The 16790-nt window shown below is 38.2% G+C and overlaps 1 protein-coding gene across 2 annotated transcripts in view; it reads left to right on the top strand.

Moving 5' to 3' along the window:
* Tcs4 (Threonyl-carbamoyl synthesis 4) overlaps positions 1–16790 on the top strand; it is a 344103-nt gene that overhangs the window by 136234 nt on the left and 191079 nt on the right. For both annotated transcript variants that reach the window (XR_016546994.1, XM_090374528.1), the window contains exon 6: positions 10345–10624. Coding sequence is in view for 1 of the 2 variants with exons in the window: in XM_090374528.1 (XP_090230654.1) it covers positions 10345–10624 (280 nt within the window). In the remaining variant the exon portion in view is untranslated. The remainder of the gene's footprint in view (positions 1–10344; positions 10625–16790) is intronic.

Here is a 16790-nt window from a genome sequence, read left to right as displayed (position 1 = left end):
CCAGTTGATGGGTACCTCCCCTGAGTCCAGGGAAGCTCTCATAATTATGACTAAGGGTTTGCTTACTTCCTTTGCTACCTCCTTTAATATAACTGGATAGATTCCATCCACCCTCAGGTGCCTTTCTTGTGTTTATCTTCAACAATTTCTCCTCCACTTTTCTCTCAGTTATTACAAGATTATCTAGCCTACTATTGAATACACCTCTGGCTTTCCCCTCCCTGAAGAACTCCTCATATATGTGAATGTTGATGCAGAATATTCATTTAGTTTGTTAGCTACCTGAGCAGGATCATCACAGTTGAACCATCGATATCAAGTGACCAATCTGATTCATCCCCTTACTTCTAGAGTTTACATAAGTAAAGAACTCTTTGCTGTTTTTCTTTGCATCCTTTGCCAAAGATTTCTCGTAATCTGCCTTTGCCTGCCTAACTTCCTTTGTAACTTGGTTACAGACCAGCTTATATCTATCATAGGCTTCTCTGTCACATGTTAATTTATAAATATCCCAAGCATTTTTGTTCTCTGTCACATGTCTAATTAGTTCATCTGACATCCATTTAGGCCTAAACCTTGAACAATATTTCTTAATTGGTATGTAAAGCCTAGTAGCTTCCAAGATAAGTTCTTTGAATGCTTCCCATTTTGAATTTGCTGTTGGTAACATCATCAGTTGGTCCCAGTATTTATAGAATTTAAATACTGTCCTCTCAGACCATAGAAATGGATCTCGTGGCGAGACTCGTCTGCACTGCTGCTACTGTCAAAGAAACTCCAGGTGTGTTCGACCGTGTCCACCAATCCATGCTGCGTTGGTGTCACGCAGGCATCGCGTCTCATGGTGGAACCTTTGAGCATCTGTATGCATCCATCTCGTAATGCATCCATCTCGTACTCCATTGTTAATATTATGTCAAATAAATGTTTGCCACTAATTACAGTTTTGTGTCATTTCTGCTTCTTGTGCCTCTGCGTGACGTTTCCGGTTATGGGTTCCTATGCGACTCACATTCCTTTAGATGTTACCTACCCCTCTTAAACGTTTGTACCAATATTTTTGAGACACCCTGTATAGTTAAATTTACAAAATACAGAATAATATTTTGAAGAATAAATGTGCAAACCATAATATGTTATGGATTGGATTTAACTATATAATATTGGTGTAAATACACCATAGTTTACCCATAAGTTTAACTACATAAGTAGTGTAAAGACATCATTTCATTTTATCTCATATTGTCACTACCTTCATAACAAGACAGCAGGTATTGCACTACTTTGAATAAACAACTCTTCTTTAATAGAGGAGACTACTGTTATTTATTCTCAGTGAGCACCACCACCCAGACGGCACCGTTTCAGAGTTTGTTGGCTCACTCATCGGTGGGCAGGCAGGTACCCTGGTAATGCAAACATGCCATCACAGTTGCGAAGTTAATTGCACAATATGAGAGATGCCTAATGGTGTAGGTAATAATAATATTTTGAAGACTAAATGTGCAAGGCATAATATGTTATGGGTTGGATTTAACTATATAATATTGGTGTAAATACACCATAGTTTACCCATAATCTCATATTCTCGAATTAACTTTGCAACCGTGATAGCATGTTTGCATTACCAGGGTACCTGCCCGCCCACCGACGAATGAGCCAATAAGCTCCGAAACGGTGCTCTCTGGGTGGTGGTGCCCACTGAGAATAAATAACAGTAGTCTCCTCTATTAGAGAAGCATTGTTTATTCGAAGTAGTGCAATACCTGTTGTCTTGTTGTTGAAGGTAGCCACAATATGAGATAAAGTCAAATGATACCTTTACACTACTTATGTAGTTAAACTTATGGGTAAACTATGGTGTATTTACACCTACAGAATATATGAAAAAAAATATTTAAGGATTATACTTATCTTGGTACTGATTGTAATTTGGCACCAAACTTTTGCATTTCTTCAGCTGAGTGAAATTCTTGATTTTAAAAATTAAGTGCATATATACTAATTTTTGAAAATTAGCATGTGTACTTTGTGTCCATTTTGATTTTAGTGTGTTAGTACTTCATTCTATGTACTTCTTCCTCTCAACACTGAAGAAGCAGTTTAGAATTATTTTCTTCAAAACATCTGTGTGCACTGCTAATGTCTTACTTTTTGTTTAACTACAAGTAATTGAATTGAATTAGTTTCAATTGCCTGTACACAACAAGGACAGGTTAGAAAAATTCTCTGTTAGTTGGCATTAGCAATTAAACTTATGAGGGGCATTTGAAAAGCTTGTGGCCTGAGTATGAAGGGTTTATTTGAGAAGTCTCATAATATATTACTTTTAATGTAATCCCCTTTGGAGTCAACACTTTTGCTACTGATGCTGCAACATGTTGATTCTAGCTGCAAAGTAAATTTTTTCTTTTGTCTCCAGGAATGTATCCACTGCAGCAGCTATGCAGATTGTGGAAAAAATGGATGCCAACCAGATATTTTTTCAAATTAGAAAATAGGTGAAAGTCTGATGGTGCCAAATCTAGTGAATATAGGGAATGGTCCAAGAATTCAAAGCCACACTCACGCAATGCAGTCATGGATATGACAAACTTGTGAGCAGGTGCATTGTCCTGGCAGAACAAACCCTTTCTGAATTTTCCTTGGTGTTTGTCTTGTATGTTTTCATGCAAATCTTCAAGGTTTGTGTAATATTCCATGTGACTGTCTGTCCTTTCTGAAGGTAATCTACTAGCAAAATTCTATCAGCATCCCAAAAAACTGATTCCATTACCTTGCCAACAGAAGGAATAGACCTGGCTTCCTTTGGAGGGGAGAAGAGCTGTGTTTCCATTGTTTCGTTTCTCTCTTGCTGAAAGTGACACATCTCTACCATAGTCACAAATCTTGAAAGGAAAAATGCTGGATCTGCATGAAATGATGTAAATGCCCACTTGATAACTCTTTGTGGTTTTTATCTGCTGTCAACAACTTTGTGACCCATCGTGCTCACACCTTTTTCAAAGTTAGAAGCTCTGTTATTGTGTGCTACATACATTCAGATGCACATGACACTAGCAGCATACCTAACTGTCACACGTTGATCACTCATAACCCAAGAAATTATTGTTTGTTGCCAAAACAGCTGATGTTGGCAAGATGCTCTGAGTGTAGCATTAGCATTAATAGAGGCATATGATGCAAGAAAGCAAGCTTATTCAGCATCAGCCAAAAAAAAAAAAAAAACAACCACTACTCCCATTTCACCCCTCTGTTCGTTCGAAATACCTGTCCAGCTGAGCCTTAAATTTGTTTAGGCTATCAACTTCAACAACAAGCAATGGGAGTCTATTCCACAAACCAACCGCCTGCTGGCTAAAGGCAAATTTCCGCACATCTATCCGACATCCGTCCTTCCTCAATTTGAATTTATGCCCTCTCAGGTGATTATTCTGAGCAAGAGGAAGAATCCCATCGGCATTGAGCATGCTCAAGCCATTCAAAGCCTTAAACACCTCTATCAGATCACCTCGCCGATGCCTAGTCTCCAGGCTCTGTAATTTGCAAAACTTAAGCCTTTCTTTGTAAGAGCAACCCTTTGTTCCATTCACTAATCTTGTTGCCCTTCTCTGTACTCGTTCCAGCAGCTCTACATCCTTCTTGAAATGAGGCCTCCAGACCTGTATACAGTACTCAAGGTGTGGCCTGACCAATGCCTTATACAAGGGAATAATCACATCCCTGTCCCTGCTAGAAAAATTCCTGTATATCATTGACAAGACACCATGAGCTACTCTTGCAGCTCGTCTGCACTGCTCAGAGAACTTCATATCTGCCTGCACAATTACCCCCAGGTCCTTTTCATTCTCTACCACTGTCAGCGTAGTACCACAGAGTTGATACGTTGATCTGGGGTTACTGTTTCCCATATGTAGTACTTTACATTTGTCAATGTTAAACTTCATTTGCCACCTCTCAGCCCATCTGCTCAACCTTTCCAGATCCTGTTGCAGCAGCATAGTATCAGTAGTGTCCTTAACAACCCTGCCAACCTTGGTATCGTCTGCAAACTTGGACATTAAGCCTGATACACCATCATCAATATCATTTATAAATACAGAAAACAACAACGGACCCAACACTGAGCCCTGAGGAACTCCACTAATAACATTAGTCCACGTTGAGCAGTGTCCATTGATTACCACTCTCTGTCTTCTGCCACTCAACCATCCCTTTATCCATAGCAGCAATTTGCCTCCAATGCCACACTTCTCCAATTTGTGCAGCAGTCTTCCATGTGCAACAGTATCAAAAGCCTTTCTAAGATCCAAATATATAATATCAAAGTTATTCCCTGCATCCAGTTCTTTTGTGACTACATCATAGTATCCAATCAAATTGGTCAGACAAGACCTGCCCTTAACAAAACCATGCTGTGTCTGAGCTATAACTGAATTCTTGTCCAGATGATCCTGCAGTGCTTCTTTAACCAGTGCCTCCATTAATTTTCCTGGAACCGAAGTTAAACTAACAGGTCTATAATTACTTGTGTCAGCCTTTGATCCTCCTTTGTGAATTGGGGTTACATTTGCACATCTCCAGTTCATGGGTACCTCCCCTGAGTCCAAAGAAGCTCTCATAATTATGGCTAGGGGTTTGCTTACTTCCTTTGCTGCCTCCTTTAATATAACTGGATAGATCCCATCCACCCCGGGTGCCTTTTTTATGTTTATCCTCAACAATTTCTCCTCCACTTTCCTCTCAGTTATTAGAAAATCATCTAGCTCACTGCCAATGTTTACTTCACCTACGACATTCCCCTTCCTGAATAACTCCTCATGTGTGAATGTAGATGCAAAATACTCGTTTAGATTGTTAGCCACCTGAGCTGGATCCTCAACTGTTAAACCATCAACATCCAGTGAACCAATCTGATTCATCCCTTTCCTTCTTGAGTTTAAATAGGTAAAGAACTCTTTTCTGTTTTTCTTTGCATCCTTTGCCAAGGATTTCTCATAATCTGCCTTTGCCTGCCTAATCTCCTTTGTGACTTGGTTACAGACCAACTTATATCTATCATAGGCTTCCATGTCACCCATTAATTTGTATGTATCCCATGCATTTTTTTTCTCTGCCATATATCTCATTAGTTCATCTGACAACCATTTAGGCCTGAACCTTGAACAATATTTCTTGGTTGGTATGTAAAGCCTGGTAGCTTCCAAGATTAGTTCCTTGAATGCTTCCCATTTTGAATTTGCTGTTGGTAACATCATCAGTTGGTCCCACTGTATAGAATTTAAATACTGTCTCAGACCATCATAGTCGCCTTTACGAAAGCAAAAACCCTTCCCTTTACCTCTGATGGTAGTTACCTCCTTGAGTAAATCCCACTTCAGCACACTGTGATCACTGCCACCCAGTGGTTCCTTTATCTGCAGATTCCTAATGCATGAAGAATCACTACTGATAATCAGATCAAGAGTATTACTTCCTCTAGTTGCCTCCTGAACTAGAAACATTTCAAATGAGTGGGAAGTGAAAGATGAGAAACAAGTCTAAATAACTTCAAGGAGTGTGTCAGGTAGTAAATTATAGAAGAATACTTAATCTTAATTGTGTCTGAAGTAATATCTGGAGTGTTGTCAATGAAATGGTTCAGTTGAACTCCTTGTTAGGACAACTAATGCTGACATAATAGAGCTAACAGAAACGTGGTGCCGCCTGGAAATTGGGTTTAATGAATTCCACAATGGTACGTATAATGTATTTAAGGAAAATAGGTAGGGTGGCGGTGGTGTCATGTTTCTTATCAAAGCAGCCTAAGTGTGAAAAGAGCTTTTGCTGAGTCTTAAGTTATGTCTCCCAGCATCGAATCTGTGTGGTGTGAGTTAGTTGGAAGCAAACATATAGTGAGAGTGGGAATAATCTACAGATCAGAAGAGAAGATTGCATAGAGTATGATGAGGGTCTTTACATGCAAAATGGAAAGGCAAACAAGTACGAATGTCTTATTATGGGTGACTTTAATCTGCCCCAGATTGATTGGAATATGTGAGAGTGAAACTCACTTTGAGGAAAAACTTTTCTAAATAAACTAGATGATTATTATTTGTATCAGCATGTCAGAGTTAATACTAGGGGTGAGAATATTCTTGTCCTCATCATTGCTAACAAATTAAACGATATCACATGGCTTAAACTACAGGAACCATTGGCTAGTGGCGATCATGCAGTCATCAGGTGAAAGATGAAGAAAAATGTTGCAGTAGTTCAAGGTAAATGCATGGATTTTAATTTCAGAATTTTAAATTTTGCAAGTTTAAGGTGCTACATAGCATCTATTAATTGGATGGATTGCAGAGTGAGGGTGAATACACTTCAATTATGGAATACCTTTAAAGCAAAATTCATATAAACCATCAGTGCATAATATCATTAAGAAAATATTGCAGGAGGAGGATGCCGAAATGGATGAATGTGGAACTGGCCTGTGAAATAGAGCAGAAAAAGATAGCATGGGATAGTTGCAGAGCAATGAATAGCACTAAAGCCTACAACAGCTAAAGTTGATTTGTAATAGTATCTACCACAGATAAAGTTAGAGAGGACAAGGCTGTGTATGAGAAGGCACTGACTAAGAGAGCAAAGAATGGGGACAAGAAATTTTTTATATATGTGAATACAGGCACTCCCTGACTTAAGTAAGGGTTGCATTCTGTGGACCTCTGCGTAAGTCGGAATTTCCCTAAAGGCCTATACAAGCAGTTGCAACTACGTGCACTGAATTTGATAGAAGCAAAAAACAAATGGTCGACGAACAGTAAATAGAATTATTTATTCAATTTTTTTATCTCATGCGTAGGAAAAATTACAAAAGTGTGCAATTACAAAAAAAAAAGGTTGGGGGCAGGCATGTCAGCAAGTTTTACCTTTCGAGCATTGTTGCTAGAATCAACGTCTCCAGCTGATATGTACGCTGCTGCAGAGGTGGAGGGCTGTGGAAATTTAGAAGGGGTTTTTTTGAACATATCACAAAATTTCTCTGCTGCTGCAGAATCGGCACTGTCAACTTCACTGCATACTTTAATGTGGAAACCAGCACAATGTTTGAACCTATTAAATCACCCATTGCTTTCCACAAACTTGACTTGGAGTTTGCTGTACTTATCCTTAGTATCTTTATAAATGCTTGTTGCTTTTGCTTGAATGGCCATTAGACTCAGGGGCACTTGCTTCTGAATCTGATTTTCCATCGATATTATTAATAGCTTTTCCATCTTCTATATAGCACCTGAATGCTGTTTTGTGATCACTGTTGATCTTTTAACATGTTCTTTTATATGTGCACTGTCCTTTGAAAAAAAAATTCACTGTTGAAGCAGCAAAACATAATTCCCATGCAATAGATGACAAACTTTGTCCTGCTTCTTACTTAATCATTTTCATCTTCATTTTTAAATCAATTTTGTTTGGTTTCCTAGCCCTGCCACCACTTGCACTTTCCATTGGTCGCATTCTCTTCATCATTGTAATAGGTAAATAGGAATGAAGAGAAAATTCTGAAAATTTATTTATGTTTCTTATATGATTGAAAATTTCAGTGAAGGGAAACACATTTCACCATAATAACGTAATAACCCACACAATTCCAGTTATCGAGATTATTGCAAATGCAATAAGATCGAGTTTACTACCCATTAACAATTAGATGCACTAACAGAAAAGCCCAGTAAACTGAAATTGCAAATTGTTTTTATTGTTTTATGGTTGTGACCTCCAGAAATGTTCTTTAGAAAAATATCAGCAAAGTTGTTCAAAATTGATTCTTATAATGGAACATATGATAATGATGAAAGGATAGCACTCCATTATGAAAATTACATTTTAGAGAGATAAATAGCTTAGTTATATAGGGAAAATTTCAACTTCCAAGATCTTAGAATGTGTTATTGGGTTCACGTTGCGACGTATTCACAATACTTCCATTTATTCCTATGGGATGCAAAACACGTTTTCATGAATTTTTTAAAGTTTACACTGGTCGGCAAAAATTTGCGTAAAATCAAATTTATGGAAGTCGAGTGTTAAGTAAGTTGGGGAGTGCCTGTACAAGGAATTAAAAGCAAATTAGGTCGGACTCTTATGCATTGGCTGTGAGAAACTTGTAGACAACCCAGCTGACGTTGCGAATGAATTTAACAGGTATTTGGCATATGTCATTACTAAAGAAAGACTTTGTGGTGAGAAGAGGAATTAGTGATTTTGAAATTACAGGTGACTGTTTATTAGACAAACCTTTGAGAATAAAGGTAAGTAAGGCACCTGAAGTTGATGGCATATACCCAGTAATTTTTGTGGGAGGCCACAAGGCTGGGTGTTGAAACATTGAAGTTAATATGAGGACATCTTTTGATTTGGAGAAGAGCCAACATATCACCAATACATGAAGGTGGTTTGTAGAGTAAATTTGGTCAGACCAGTTAGTCTGACTTCAGTGGTAGGAAAAATCTTAGAGGCAATGATTAAGATTTCCTTACTGCATTCCAGGGACATTTAGATAAAGCATAACACACAATATGGTTTTGTTAAGGGAAAATTGGGTTTAACTAATTAGTAAGCTAGTTTGACACAGTTACTCATGAGCTGGATGTAGGGAACAATTTTGGCATAGTTTATTTCAATTAGAAAGGCATTTGACTCAGTCCCTCATGAGAGGTTATTGTATAAGCTGAAACATATTGTGATTTGAAAATTTTAAGATGGATTGCTGGGTGGCTGCAAGGCAGAAGCCAGAGGTTTGTGATTAATGGATTTTCTTCAGGTTGGTGTAAAATTAGAAGATTGGTTCTTGAACCACTGTTGTTTCTGATTTTCATAAAAATGATATTGACAAAGGGATAGAAGAGTTAATGTCCAAATTTACAGATGACGTAAAGATTGATAGAGTAGTTATGAGTAGTACCAAGCAGTGCTCCATCAGGAAGAATGGTCAGAAAAGTGGCAGATATATGTTTTAATTGCAGCAAGATGCAAGGTCTTCCTCTTGGGGAAGAGCAACTCCAAAATATATTATACATTTGGTGGGGTTTAAATAAAAATGGTAGAGGATGAAAGGGATCTGGGAGTTCTAATATGGGCAGATATGAAGTTTTCTGAGCAGTGTAGACAGGCCAAGAGGAAAGCCCATCTTTATACTGTCGATGATTTATCAAACATTAACCTGTAGAGATATGGAGGTTATAGTTCCACTGTAGAAGGCAATTATAAGACCACATTTGGAATACTATTCGAGTATGGAGACCTCATCTGAAAAAAGACTGAGTTTCTTGGAAGGGTCCAAAGACAGGCAACTTGCATGTTGATATCGGCAAAAGGGTGACCATATGAGGAAATGCAACATGTGTGCAACATTGTGGGCTACAGAGCTTGCAACCAAGCACCCAGAGGTGACCTGATTGAGGTTTATAAGGCTGTGAGAGGAGTTAGTAAAATGAACGAAGGCAGAAATTCAAATTACAAGAGAAGAGGATTAGATTGTAGGAAGTTTTCTTTTTGCCAGTGATGCATTGATTGCTGGAGCAGGTTGCTTTCACATGTAGTTAAGGCTAACAGTTTGAATAAATTCAAAGGTAAACTGGATAGTTACATATGTGGGAAGGGAAGCAGATAATTTGTACCATATGGCTATGACTATATCATACACATTCTTGTCAACTGGAGTGATGGACATTTGCAGTTTTCCACAGTGTGGGTTGTCTTCCAGACTCGAACCATTGAATAGAAAGGGAAATCCTCCCTCAATGTTGTAATTGTATTGTTATGAATTGCCTTTGGTGATAGTCCCCTTTTTTTTTTTTTTTTCCACATATTGGTTTGATTCCACAGTAACTGATGTCATAGCATCAGTCGTCATTCACACAACAAAGTTGTGTGAATTACAACTGATGCTATGACAGGACCTGTAATAAAAAAAAAAAAAAAAATGCCATTATTAAAACTGTTTGCAACTTGGTAGGTAACTTTAAAATTGTGGGTTTGTTAAATTATTGTACATTAAGTACAGAAATTTTTAACACTGTACTACTACTCTTTCATACTCATAAGCCATGAACTTTTCAAATATCTTTAATATTAATAATGCAATTTTTACAGCTTACATCATGACCTTTTAAGCATGTCAAATCTGATTTTGAAGACCAGTGATTTTCATCTGGGAGTGTTGTGGTACTTGGGGTAATGCAAGTGATGATTAGAAGATAAGAGTTTTAACTTTAAGAGTGTATCATATGTTAAAAATTTGAAAACCACTGTTATAAAGAAAATCAGTGCTACTAAAGTTTTACCATTTTGTTCTTCTAGGAATTGAGGCTGATAATATTCTGCCAAATGTAGCAGATATCTGTGCATCTTTTCAGCTTGCTGTAACTAGACATCTAGCGCACAGACTGCAACGGGCATTGTGCTTTTGTGAAATGTCTGGATTAATTCCTGAACAGAACAGAGTAACAGTATTTTCAGGTGGCTGTGCTTCTAACAGTTTTATTAGAAATGCTCTTGCATATATATGTGAGAAGATGCAATCTCGCTTTGTGTGTCCTGCACCAAAACTTTGTACTGATAATGGTATAATGATTGCCTGGTAAGTTTATTCTTTATTTGTTTATTTAGTTCTGTTCATTCTTGTATTTATATATTTGTGTGCCTAGTGGTATAAATTGTTATATTTTTATACCAATACATAGAAAATCTGTTTAAAATAAACAATTTCTATGTATTAGTATTTGTAGTAGCAAAAGCAAGGGATGGAGCTTATAAAGCATCAGCCAAAAAAAGGAAAGAGAAAAAAAAATACCCACTTTGTTTGACCATCACTTCTAATAATTTATCTTAAAAAAAAAAAATCTTCCTTCAATTTATTTAAAAACTATCCATTACCACAACACCATATGGAAGTTTATTCTAGTAATCAGTTACTCTGTGGTAAAAGCAAATTTTCACCCAACTATTCTTTTCCAGTTTAAATTTATCTTTGTGTGTGTGTGTGTGTTGTCATAGTCATCATCATCGTCCAAGAAAGAGTAAAGACGACATATGCACTTAGTTTACTCAATCCCTTTAAAGCCTTAATCAACTCAATCAGGTTTTGAGATACTAGTTTACAGAGCACAAATCTTTTTTGGTAAAAGTATTCATCAGCCAATCAGTAATATTGTTTCTCTTTTGTACACCCGTTCCAACAGATCCACATAATCCTTCCAAAAATGAACTTCAAGACATGTATGCAGTACTCAAGATGTAGCCTAACCTAAATTATTACTTATACAAAGGGATAATCATCTCCTGGTCCATTCTAGAAAAATTCTTATATATCATTGACAGAACTCCATGAGCTGTCCCTAGCAGCTGTTCACTGTTCAAAGTGTTTTGTGTCTGACCATAAGACCCCTGAGTCTTTTTGAACCTTCACTACCTTGAATGTGTTACCACCAATTGGTATGTTATTCTTCTTCTTCTTCTTCTTCTTTGGTCCTTAGCTGGCAGCTGGGGGAGGCGGTTGGCCACGCAACCAGTATGCTGCTGTAGGTGCCGCAGGGTTTCGGACTTGCTCTGTGATGTTCTTCCATACCTTATGATCCATGGCTTCAGTCCTGGCCTGGTTAAGGTCGAGACGTCGGCTCTTCAAGTCATCTTCCACTTGCTTGGCCCACGTTTTCCTAGGCGCGGTCCGTTGGATGCTCCATTGGGTGGGTCGTTGTCTCCAAAGGAGTGTGGATGGTATTCTGTTCGTGCCCATTCTACATACGTGGCCAAACCATCTGAGCCTTCGCTTCTGGATTTGGTCGGCAATGGTTGGTTGCTGTTGGCATCTGGCGCGGATGGTATCATTAGTGATGCGGTCGCGAAGAGAGATGCCCAAGATCTGCCGCAGGCATCTCATTTGGAATACCTCAAGTTTGTTCAAATCTAACTTGAGACAAATCCATGTTTCCGATCCGTAAAGAAGAATGGGCAGGATCAAAGTCCGGAAGAGTCGGATTTTAGTCTTTGTGGAAATGTTGGTCCTCTTCCACAGACACCATATTCTAGGATTATATATTCTAGAATATATATATTCTAGGATTATATATATAGAAAGTAACATTACACTTCACATTTATCATTTCTAGACCTTCAATTGCCACTTTTTAGCCTACATGCAGTATATCAGTATAACATGAGCTTTGTATAATATAAGTACATGTTAGTTATATTGGACAACAATGAAAACATTTTATAAATATGGTGGACTTTGTGTGTTTTTAGAAGATACAGTTGTCCCCCACCACAGCACTCTATATATTATGATACCTCCCAGAGTTGTTTACCATAATAGTGCTACTCTGTATGCCCTAGGAGGAGTTACCCCTTTAGTAGGTGTGTGAATGTCTGAGAGGGCCTGTGAAAAAAAAACTTCAAATTCTTTGAAGTTTTTTTAGTTTTTAGTTTTTGCTCCTAAATCTTATTTTCCAACCAACTATAATTTTACAGTGCATTCCTTTGAAGGTTCTTTGATTAAGATATAAAAAATTGACATGGAGCATTACTTGAGGCATATGATGCAAGAAAGCAAGCTTATACAGCATCAGCCAAAAAAAAAAAAAAAAAAAAAAAACCCTTCCCATTTCACCCATCCGTCGAAATGTTTGTGTAATTCAACCTTAAATTTATTTAAGCTGTCAACTTCCCAAAACAACAGCTGGAAGTTTGTTCCAGCAATCAACTACCCATTGGCTAAAGGTAAACATCCGCACATCAATTCTACAACTGTCTTTCCTCAATTTGAATCTATGCCCCCTCAGGATCTTAGTCTGACAAGCAGAAGTATACCATCAGCATTGAGCCTGATCAAACCATTCAAGGCCTTATACACCTCAATCAGATCACCTCGCAGGTGCCTAGTCTCCAGATGCTGCAACTTGCAGAACTTAAGCCTTTCTTTGCAAGCACACCCCTTTGTTTCTCTCACCAATCTTTTTGCTCTTCTCTGTACTTGTTCTGGCAACTCTATATCCTTCCTAAAATGAGGCCTCCAGACCAGTACGGAGTACTCAAGGTGAGGCCTTGACCATTGCCTTATACAAAGGGATAATCACCTCCTTGTCTCTGCTAGAAAATTCCTATATATCATTGACAAAACAATATGACCTGCTCTGGCTGCCTACTGCACTGCTCAGAGAACTTCATATCTGACTGCACAGTTACCCCCATTCTCCACCTCCTTGAATATAGTACCACACAGTTGGTACGTTTCTCTTGGGTTACTGCTACCCAGATGCAGTACTTTGCATTTCTGAATGTTAAACTTCAGTTGCCACTTCTCAGATCATTTGCTAACTTTTATAGATCCTGTTGCAGTATCTAGTGTCATTAACAACCCTTCAACCTTTGTATCATCTCCAAACGTGGACATTAAGCCTGATATCATCAATATCATTGATAAATACACAAAACAACAATGGGCCCAGCACCGAACCCTGGGGGGGGGTACTCCGCTAATAACATTAGTCCATGCTGAGCAGTGTCCATTTATTACCACTCTCTCCCTTCTCCCACTCAACCATCTCTTTATCCATTGTAGTAACTTGTCCTTAATGCCATACCACTCCAATTTGTATAGCAGTCTTCCATGTGCAAAAGTATCAAAAGCTTTCCTGAAATCCAAGTATATGATATCAAAATTATTTTTAGAATCCAGTTCCTTTGTGATGACATCATAGTATCCAATCAAATTGGTCAGACAAGAGAGTTCCCCTTAACAAACCCATGCTGTGTCTGTCTGAACTATTGCTTCTGTCTTGTCTAGATGATCCTGTATCACCTCTTTAACCAGTGACTCCATTATTTTCTCCGGAACAGAAGCTAAACTACCAGGTCTATATTTATTTGTGTCACCCTTTGAACCCCATTAGTGAATTGAGGATACATTTGGACATCTCCAGTCCATGGGGACCTCTCCTGACTAAGAATTCTCTCATAATTATTGCCAAGGGTTTTCTTACTTCCCTTGCACCTTCCTTCATTATAGCTGCATAGATTCCATCTGCCCCAGGTGCCTTTTTTATGTTTAACTTCAACAATTTCTCCTGCACTTTGCTCTCAGTTATCATAGAATCACTTAGCTCCCTGTGAGAGTTTGTTAAACTTCTGGCATTCTCCTTCTTGAATAATTCCTCGTGTGAATGTAGATGCAAAATACTCATTCAGTTGATCAGCTACTTGAGCAGGATCATCAACAGTCGAACAATCTATGTATGTGGACCAATCTGATTCATCCCCTTCTTTCCAGAGTTTACATAAGTAAAGAACTCTGCTGTTTTTCTTTGTGTCCTTTGCCAAAGATTTCTTGTAATCTGCCTTTGCCTGCCTAACCTCCTTTTTGACTTGATTACAGAGTAGCTTATATCTGCCATAGGCTTCTGATTATTTGTATGCATTTGTATGCCTGATTATTTGTATGCATCCCATGCATTTTTCTTCTCTGCCATGAGCCTCATTAATTCATCTGACATCCATTTAGGCCTGAACCTTGAACAGTATTTCTTAGTTGGTATGAAAAGCTTAGTAATCTTCAAGATTAAGTTCCTGAAGGCTTCCCATTTAGGATTCACCATTGGTAACATCATCAGTTGATCCCACTCTATAGAATTTAAAAACTGTCTGAGACCTCTGTAGTCACCTTTACGAAAAAACTCTTCCCTTTACCCTTGATCGTAGTTACATCTTTAAGTAAAACCAAAATCAGTATACTGCGATCACTGTTACCTAGTGTTTCCTTTATCTGCAAATTCCTAATGCAATACATCATCACTGCTGATAATCAGATCAAGAGTATTACTCCCTCTGGTTGCCCCTCGAACATGTTGCAGAAAATAATCCTTCAATAAATCCACAGAGGTCTTGCTAGCGTGCAAGTGACCAATCCACAAGTTTCAGTCAATATCTGGAAAGTTAAAATCCCCCTTTACAAGACATTCTGATTTATTGGCTCATTCTATTTCTCTGCACAACTGTTCGTTGTACTCATCAGAGTCATTAGGCCTATAACACATTCCTACTCTCATTTTCCCTTTCCCAGTGTTCACGTCACACCAAACTGACTCAACATTGCACTATCTACCCACATCAACTGGATACACTTCTTTAAATTTTGTTTCTTAACTAACAGCATAACCCCTCCTCCCTATCTATCCTTTCTGTACACATTGTACTCCCCAAATTCCAATTCTGCACTGCTTATTTCTGTGATGACACCATGTCTCTTATCTCCCAACAGTATCTGCCTTTGATGTCTAGATCAGCACTTTAAATTCATCAATTTTATTTACTATACTTCTAGCATTAGTATACATGCAAGCATACGTGCACTTATTCTACTCTTAGTTACCCTAACACAGCTCATGTATTTACTTGTTTCATGATGACTATCAGCAGCTCTTGAAATCCCCAGCAACTTTCTCTCTAGGCTGCTACCCATTGCAATAGACACAGAATCACTTTCAACTCTGCCTGTGGTTACTGTTAATCATTTAGTCTGTGATTCCCCCCCACCCCAAAGCTAGCAGCTTTCGAATCCACCTAACACTGCCTTGATAGCATCAGCAAATATTCTTGCACCCTTTCTATTTAAGTGTATCCCATCCCTGTAGAAGCTGTCTCTCCTGTTAGCAAGCACAGACCATGCTGAAAAAAATTCTTCCCTGTGTGCCTTGCACAATCTCTCCAGGGCCGAATTGATTGACAAAGCTCTCATCATATACTCCCTCCTATTGTATCTTTGCAGAATTGCAGACACTTTCAAATTTAACCCTAAATTGCGACTTTTTTCAGCATTGACTTGTACTTGTTAAGTAAATCTGCAGATCTCTTACTCTTAAGTAAGAGATTAGTGCCAACGTGAACAACAATATCACCTTTTGTGCCCTTAAAAGATATCTGGTCTATAACGTCATCAACTTTTGCCCCTGGCAGACATACCCTGGTCCTGTTCCACCTATCCTTTTTTGCATACTATATTCCCTGTCTGCCTGACAGTAGAGTCCCCGACAATAACTACTTCTTTGTGGGACCAGCGCAATTCTGCCTTGGAGATTGCTGCTGTGTTGCCTGATGCATAGGAGTGAGCTATGACATTGAGTTGGGCAGCTGAGAGCTTGATGTGCCCCTCATATTAATATAATTTTTATTTATTCTTCGAGGTGTATAACCCTACACCTCAAACTCTCATAGATGCCCATCAGAATGTTGAGTTGGCACCTAATTTCTTCACAGTCTGCACCTAGCACACACAAAGACATCCTCCTTGGCTAGTTCATGTCCCATTCTAGATAGGTCTGCAAACATTTCACATTTCACGCATTGTTTTGGACTCTGATGCATGGGAGAGTCACCTCCTTCGGTTCTCCTACAAGCCACAGCACTCTGGCTATTCTGTGAATGCTGCTTTGCTGCTCTAGTCTGGGTCATGATTCCGTTTAAGCTGAATTTAATTAACAATGAAATTTAATAAGATTAATAAATTTTATTTATTGTACTATACTAATCTAACAGATTTCTAATACAATGCTATGTATTTCGCTATCTAGTTTTACGTTAAACCTTATGGTATTTTGTATCATATAACAATGGTGGCAAATTCCAAAATTAAAATTCTGAACTTAGTATTAGCTTTGCAAAATCTCTATCTAAATTAAAAATAAACCACAGAGCTCGGTGCTATGCTAGAACCATAAACCTACTTATAGAAAATAATTTAGTATAACAATTAA

Source organism: Mastigoproctus giganteus, chromosome 1 (assembly GCF_048544385.1).
Source record: "Mastigoproctus giganteus isolate SK-2022 chromosome 1, ASM4854438v1, whole genome shotgun sequence".
Classification (NCBI taxonomy): Eukaryota; Metazoa; Arthropoda; class Arachnida; order Uropygi; family Thelyphonidae; genus Mastigoproctus; species Mastigoproctus giganteus.
This window is presented reverse-complemented; position numbering and strand designations above follow the sequence as displayed.